Source organism: Haliotis rubra, unplaced genomic scaffold (genome assembly GCF_003918875.1).
Source record: "Haliotis rubra isolate DU_JTF1 unplaced genomic scaffold, ASM391887v1 Scf1077, whole genome shotgun sequence".
NCBI lineage: Eukaryota > Metazoa > Mollusca > Gastropoda > Lepetellida > Haliotidae > Haliotis > Haliotis rubra.
In genome coordinates, this window is record NW_025764978.1 from 49,377 (window position 1) to 57,605 (window position 8,229).

The 8,229-nt window shown below is 40.0% G+C and overlaps 1 protein-coding gene across 2 annotated transcripts in view; it reads right to left on the minus strand.

Moving 5' to 3' along the window:
• The window catches only part of LOC124280399, a 37,440-nt gene extending 31,070 nt beyond the window's left edge, over positions 1 to 6,370 (minus strand). The window contains exons 1-3 of one of the 2 annotated variants that reach the window (XM_046716310.1): positions 6,260 to 6,370; positions 5,367 to 5,471; positions 719 to 789 (exon numbers count right to left, since the gene is read on the minus strand). In XM_046716310.1, the coding sequence (XP_046572266.1) occupies positions 719 to 789; positions 5,367 to 5,370 (75 nt within the window). In that variant the 5' untranslated portion in view covers positions 5,371 to 5,471; positions 6,260 to 6,370. Of the gene's footprint in view, positions 1 to 31; positions 127 to 718; positions 790 to 5,366; positions 5,472 to 6,259 lie in introns of those variants that run through there. The other variant, XM_046716362.1, reaches the window with a different exon arrangement.
• Positions 6,371 to 8,229: the final 1,859 nt, after the last annotated feature.

Below are 8,229 nucleotides of genomic sequence, written 5' to 3' on the forward strand. Positions count from 1 at the left end.
GTTGACTCGTTATTCACCAGTTGCAACGTACGTGTGCATGATCTTCTATCAGAAGACGCCACATATGCCCTGTGTCCTGCCTGGTCCAGCACGACTCCCTCACAGCGACGACACACCTGGTTGCTGCTGCTGGTGCATGTCTCGAGAGAACAGTAACTGATGGCACTGCACACTGGAGACAAGAAGAGCATTCTAACATAAGTGTTATCCTGAGTAGACAACTGAACAGGCGATATGCTATTTCTTGGTTTTGGTAAACCTTTACTCAAGAACGTTTCAAGAACGCACATATGCCGGAATAAATGAATAGAGCGTAAACCTATGTACACGTACTTCTGCAGCGTTCATTGCTGGGGTAAAAGCCTTCATTACAGTTGGAACAAATCCCAGGAGAAGAACAGCTTCCCCCCACTCTTGTACTGTGTCCTGCCGTTACTGTAGACAATGTGAGATGTCCTGTAGTCGATGTTGCAAGCAGCGGACAGGATCTCACTGTCACATACAGCTGCAATGTGTAAATGGTGTTAAATGCTACATTATTTGTGGTTGGACATGTTCATGTAAAAACCAAAAGAAATCTAAGGTATTGTGTATGGTATAATGTATTAGACTTGTCTGTATTGCATTCTTTAGCCTTAGCCGTAGTTTACGCAGGAGAATCGACAGTTTGTGCATTTCTTCAAAACACATAGGACAATCTTGATCTATTTTCACTTACCATGTGAGCAGCCTTTGTTATCTGTTGATCTGTACCCCGTTTTGCATCTGTAAGTCTTGTCTGACTGTCGCCTGTTCGTAAAGAGTGTTTCTTTCATATGTAAGCATATGCTACTCTTACCTTTTGTGTGTGCACCACTTGTATACAGTCGGTTCTAAGTCGGAACAGTGTTTATATGTTCTGACTAAGTACCTACTTCAGAGGAGACGTTATGTCATGATGGTGTACTGTCACCGTTTGGTTGATATTTGTTCAAAGGTCATTACACAAGGATAACTAGTCTTATCAGGGATATATTGTCATCCAAATATTCATAAAATTAGGCGTAACGTTTAATAATAACAATTGATATGCAGTTGGTTACCTGTATATTGTGCACCGACCCCACTTCCAAAAACTACACTTCACTGTGTATTGGTTTTTCCTGTAAGTTGTCATCGTCAGTACATTTTCACTGAAAGGAAAGTACAACTTTGTGTATTCTATAGTCTTTAGCCTCATAGAGTTATGATCTTTTCTGTGAAATTGCAACTAACACATGACTAAATAAGTATTTGATTGGACACGTCAAAGCAACGTTTCTATTTTGATATCTAGATGAACAACTAACAAGCCAAGTATGAATAAAAGTGTTATATTGTTGTCAGGTGTGTCTTTCGATCCTCTTCCCGTCACCTCAGGGCCACATCAGATACATCATGTATCTTGGATTATGTCCAACATTTTTAGAACTTCAAAAGTCAAGCTCAACTCATGACACCATTTTGTGTTCCTTCCAACATCGAAAATGATTTCATGTTACTTGTGACATGATCTCATGTCCACATGTTCTCGCCATGTAACACATGACCACTTTCTAAATGGTTTTGTGCATTCATGTTCTCGACATCTTGACTGATGACGTCAAGGTCAATTTGTCTTTTTCTGCATTTTTTCACCTGATGTGCAAAAATTGTATGCTAGGCACATAAAGAAACTGTGCATACAAAATTTAAAATCTAAATTTATCAAACCTGTGTAGACACATAAAGATATAAACTCAGAGATTAGTGACATGTATCCAGCATGCATGCACGTGCCACATTCCGTGACGTCAGTGGGTTCGTCCTTGAGACGTGCAATACGTTGTTGCACGTGCAATCCGGGAAAGAGAAACAGAGCAAATGAATGCAACACAATACTGTCACTTTGGAAAACTCAACCCCTGCCCTTGCGATCGTTCAAAAAAGTAAACGGCTATTGAAACGCATAGCATGCCAAGGCTCACGTCTGCATAACGTCATGAGGCCATTGGGATGGTCCGTGGTGGAATGTCTCAACGACAAGTGGCTGCACATTTCCACTGCCACCGGAACACCATTTCTGCACTGGTGAGACGCTACCAGAACGCAAATGACGTCATCGATCGACCACGTTCTTTACGTCGTAACAACGCCAAGATAGGACAGATGGATAAGGGTGACCCATCTTTGCCACAGGTTTCAGACTGCCCGAACCATCCCAGGACTTCGCCGTATCCACCCCAACACAGTTCGACAACGTTTACGTCATCACGGGATCACACCACGACGTCCCGCCATACGGCCTATCCTAACACAACGTCATCGACAAGCTCGCTGAATGTGGTGCCGAAATCATGTCCGCAGACCCTTGTTTTGGTGGAGAAATGTTGTTTTTACAGATGAGTCCAGGTTTAACATTTCCCATAGTGATGGACGTCAACGTGCCTATAGACGCGTTGGAGAACGTTATGCACAGGCCTGTGTCTTGGAGAGGGATCGCTTTGGTGGTGGTTCTGTGATGATTTGGGATGGAATAACAGCACGCCAAAGAACTCCTTTGGTGATTGTTCAGGGCAACTTAACTGGTGTGGGCTACAGGGATCGGATTCTTCGATCTGTGACAATTCCTTTTCTGCAACGTCACGGCCCTGGGTTAACCTTCCAACAGGACAATGCCCGCCCTCATACGGCAAGGGTTGCTATGGATTTCTTGCAACACCACAACGTTGACTTACTGCCTTGGCCTGCAAATTCACCGGCTCTCTCCCCGATAGAGCATGTTCGGGACGAGATGGATCGACGTCTACGCCGTCTTCCTCATCCGCCAGATAACGTCCTTGACCTTGCAGCAGAACTTCAGAGAATCTGGCATGACATCCCACAAGCCTTCCTTGCACGTTTGATAGGCTCTATGCGTCGTCGATGAACTGCTGTTCTCAATGCCGATGGTGGACATACCCGTTATTGGGCTTGTGACATGGTCGTTTGACCCCTGTCCCGCTTGTGGACTCGTGACGTCATTGTGATTGACTTTTCAATTGAAATTCTCCCGACTTGTTATGGTCTCATGATCCCTCCATTAAAGTTTATATGTACCTTTGACATTGTTATCGTACTTATCAACTGGGATAATATTTTGACAATGCACAGTTTCTTTATGTGGCTAGTATATATTTAAGAATAAACCATAAAAAACGAAATGGCGTAATCGGTGTTGTTAAACGCCGCACACAGAAAATGTTCAGATATATGGCGGCGGTCTGTAGGTAATCGTGTCCGGACCAGACAATTCAGTCACTGATGTCATGAGCATGGATCTATGTAATTTGGATATGATGACATGTAGCATACAGTTTAGGGATATTTCCTTGTTACTTGTCAGTTATATCTCTTCCAGTATAGATCTCTAAACCTCCACCGGAGCGGTGGGGTAGCCTAGTGGTTAAAGCGTTTGCTCGTCATGCCGAAGACCCGGGTTCAATTCACCACATTGGTACCATGTGTGAAGCCCATTTCTGGTGTCACCCGCCGTGATATTGCAAGAATATTGCTAAAGGCGGCGTAAAACCAAACTCACTCACTCACGATAACATGAGTCAACCAGGCCAGGTTAGTTGCCTCTTACGACTTGCCGATGTTAGAATTACACATTTTACAATGCTCCTAATACCTGTCGTAAATATATATGTCAGCACATCCCACATTACATAGATCGAACATTACCTGCAATCGCTAGCAGCTGAAGGGATAGTTTAAACCAGCTAGGGAACAGTGTTGGAAGCAGAAGTATTATAAGTCCCCATGGCCCCAACTTCCATTGCTAGCAATATATTGCGTCTTTTTATCTCCTATCACTAATTGTTAGTATATGATTTGAATTTTCTTTATTTTCTATATTTAGTATAGTTGACATGGTTTTATACATTTTATAGATTTCTCATGAATTTAGAACTAGTTTTAGTCACAATATGGCTGAACTATTGCCGATGTGACGTAAAATCTGAACCCGTTCACTCACTCGCGTAGATCGATGCTCATGTTGTCGATCACTGGATTATCTGACCAGATTCGATTATTTACAGGCCGTCGCCATATAGTGGGAATATATCTCAGTGTGGCGTTAAACAAACCAACCAACCAACCAAGCAAGATAGTGCAAACACTTTATTAATCCAATAGCTTTCTGCATCATGCCAACGATTGAAAATATCTTAATCTCCGAGTATGGCTAAACTAATCTACAATTTGACAAAGCCAAGTTTAATAAATCTCCAACATCTGCTCCATCTAAAGCTATTGCATCTATGCAACTTACAAAAAAATGACCTTCATACACTGATAGTTTTATCCTGAAGCATTACTTCATGCACAAATCTGAACACAGCATAGTGAATTAGTCCGTCTGTCCACCAGGTAAACTGATAGACACATAAAATATCTGACGTTGCAGTGTCGAATTAAAAATCAAAACTCTTAGATTAAGTCTTCCTGGCATAAATACTTACCAGAGCTAAATGAAAATGTGTGATCCGCGGTTTGTAAAATGGCGAATGACCTTAAAATACCACTGACGTCAAAATTTAAAAACCAAAACACCCTCGGAACATACAGAGTCTCATTTCGAAAATATGTGAGTACTGTCACATAGTACTACAGTAGTAAACAGCGAAAACTAAATGTACAGTAATGTACATATGTTATAATCGGGATTACACTTTCTTAGTAAAGTACAGATTCTAGTACTTTGGGAGTTGCGTCCCATCTGGGATTCGAACCATCAGAGTCTGGGTCAACTCTAAAATGGCATTGTGTATTTCACAGTAGTGTACAGTTAGAAATTCTAGAGAACATGTACAGATGAAATTGTGGACCACATGTGTTTACAATATATACAGCTTTTAAGCTAGGGTATCCACAATGTAGGGGAGTTTACGTTAAGAGCAGCTATTTTTAATGATACAATATATGAAAACATAGAAGAAAGGACAGCGTGTTTGAGGTGTTTGAGACAACCCTTTACGAAATCTCGTAAGACGTCTGTTTGAGAACAGGTATCTTTGCACTTGACAACAACATTGTCAAACACTAGATTTCATATGATTTCGAACCGAATCATGCAGCCCATATCCCTGTATAACTTAACATATTATATAATTAGCTCAAAAATACATATGAGATGCCATTTTACAGCTGCCTAAACACCAGTGATCTTACTGCGAACAGGTACATGTTTATCTATGCAGAACAAACAGACCTAAGATAGCCATAGTCAAAAGAAGAAATTAAAACCTATATTTAAATGCTTCATATAAATGCAAACATGCCAATCGATATTTTCTGATGATAAAACAGAAGTGATTTCGTACCCATTTGCTAGCAATCCTGAGCTGAGATTCCACGTAGCAAGCGTACAGACCCAGAACACCATACAGTATTGTACAGACACCATACTTCCTTTCTGCCGATGTTCACTGAAGAATAACAAGAACGTATCACTGCAGCCCTTCCCTTACATGATAGAAACAGTAAAATACATACTGCCGAAACTCTTCGACAAATTCAGTTGTCAGCATGGGTGGAAACAAACATTGGAATGCTACCTTCATCGATTTATTTTAAGATAATTGTTCTGTGGTTTCCGAGGAGAAGACGTGTGAAGAGAGTGTAGACCAGACAAGCACGCCCGTACTTTCTGTGGGTTGAAACCGTGAAGGTCTGGTTAGAATATTGATCTTCAGTTACCCATGTTTGTCGTAAGAGGCGACTAACGGGATCGGGTGGTCAAGCTCTCTGGCTTGGTTGACACGTGTCATCGGTTCCCAGTTGCGCAGACGATGACCATGCTGTTGATCACTGGACTGTCTGGTCCAGAGTCGATTATTTACAGGCCGCCGACATATGAGTGCGGCGTAAAACTAAACTCACTTACTCACTGTGGGTTTATATTCCCTTGTATAAGAGCAAGTACAAACCTTTTAGAATACACGCCGTGAAAGTAATTTATCAATTTAGTAACAGTCACCCTATTCAAAACCAATTCTTTTAATACCCAATGTGACGCTCTTAACATGTTTTGTAATAAACCACTTTCAATAGCGTTCTTATAGCACCAAACATGCAAATACCATTTATAATTTTTAAGGAGAAAAATATATTCACAGAGATTCTAAATCATTGGCTGCATACACGTACATTTATAATGTGCAAATATATACATTAATCGATCAATAAAAACTATACATAATACATATATACTTACGTTTTCGACTGAAATAATATCGTTCTTGTGTTTTATACACATCTGAGTACTGTCTATGAGGAGACGAAATATCACAAATGTTTTCTGTGCCTCGGCAGTGTTGCAACCAGAACACCTATACATATATACATGTACATGTATATGTTCTGAACACATGTATATGTTCTGAATGTAATGAAAACGACGGTGATATTTATATACATGTACATGTATATGTTCTGAACATGACATTGTGAATGTTTGTCAGGCTTCAAACAAAGTCACAGAATAAAAGGTAGTCTCCCAGTCACATGCATCACGTTACTTATTAACGTTTACGAATGAAGTGGCACCTCATACATACATTACTAAAGCATTTCATGATTTGCAGAGGTTGGTGTAAACTGCAATACAGCTCAAGACTGCTACAATGACTTTGGCGTGACTTGTCAGTTCAGTGGGGAGTTATATCTAACAAACAGGACACGTCATATCCATAATGTTTGGTGTGTTTGCGCATAATCCGTTTCACGTATAAACTGTATGGTAATAGCCATAAGGCTGTTTAGGCTCAAACTCAAGGTGTTAACCTAACCTATTATCTATCATTGCAGTAAATTTGAGATCTGAAATATGCCAAGGAATCATGTGTCACCACAGGCGTGTTGCCTTTTGGTGGCAGTCAGTCTTTATAGCTTCATACCAGGGAAACTATTTGTCTGGCACTGGTATGCATTTACACTTTCCGTGCATTGTGTTTTAAAGGGAATGCTAATACTTTAATGGTATATTTGTAGCTTTGGTTTTAGCTAAGGACATATGACATATTTGAGATGTATAAGATATATCTATGGTGTTATTGTAAAAGCGTTTGAAGCGTCTCTTGTGTGTTCGCTGCGCATTTAACATGTTACAAATCTCATATTAGCGGTGCTTGTTTTGTTTGCTGTTTAACACCACACTAAGCAATATCCCATTTGTTTATATCTCGGTTATCTGTAAATATTTACGTCGGGACCCGACAATCTACTGATAGACTGTATGATCATCGACCTACGCAATTGGGATACGATCATGGCACGTATCAACCAAGTCAGCGAGTCTGACCACACGACCGTTAGACACCTCTTATAACAGGTATGGGTTGCTAACCCGAAGCTTCACCGGTCGGTGGTGCTGTGATAAAGTCTCAGCCTAATTGACTAGTCCAGTGTTCAAACATTACGTCCTGTTCGAAATGTGCATATGCTTATTTTTATTCTGTTTACATCAAAGGAACCCAAGGTATACTGTACATGCAGCTGTAAATGGATTATACATGAAGTTTTAAATTTACCGCCGTTATCTTATATAGTCCGATTTAAGTCTCCTTCTACATCGAGATTGTACAAAGATTAGTTCCAGTTTATAAGGATACGAAATAACATCAGAGATTAAACAACAACACTGTAACTGACACCTAAAGTTGGTTTACTTGTACGGTAATTAGAACAGTTGAAAAGCAACATGAGTCCCTATAATAAATTATCATAACCGTTTTGGATCAGTTAAATTTTTTGGAAGATAGAAATAGTAATTTGCTTACTTGCATGCATTGTAAACGTGACCCCCTGTCATCTAGAGTGTAAATGTATATAATCGTAAACATTAAATGATCTAATGCGCTTACAACGTCCACTATTTCCAACCTGAACACACAAAGCTTGTTCAACAACCGCGACACGTTTATCTGTGTTATATGATCAGTCAGATGTATTTTTCATTGCACACAATGCAGTATACAATTAGTAAACCGATCAGCTCTAGGTAACGGTACAACAACACACAACAATACTGTATAGAACGCAATGCGTATGAATTCAATATGTATGTGAACAAATTTCCGTCCTAAACAATGCACCTGCTTTATATCAAATCACAGATGAATAGAGACATCAAGATTATTATCTTGTACAAAATTGGTGTTATAAAAAATTCCGCGACACAGATAT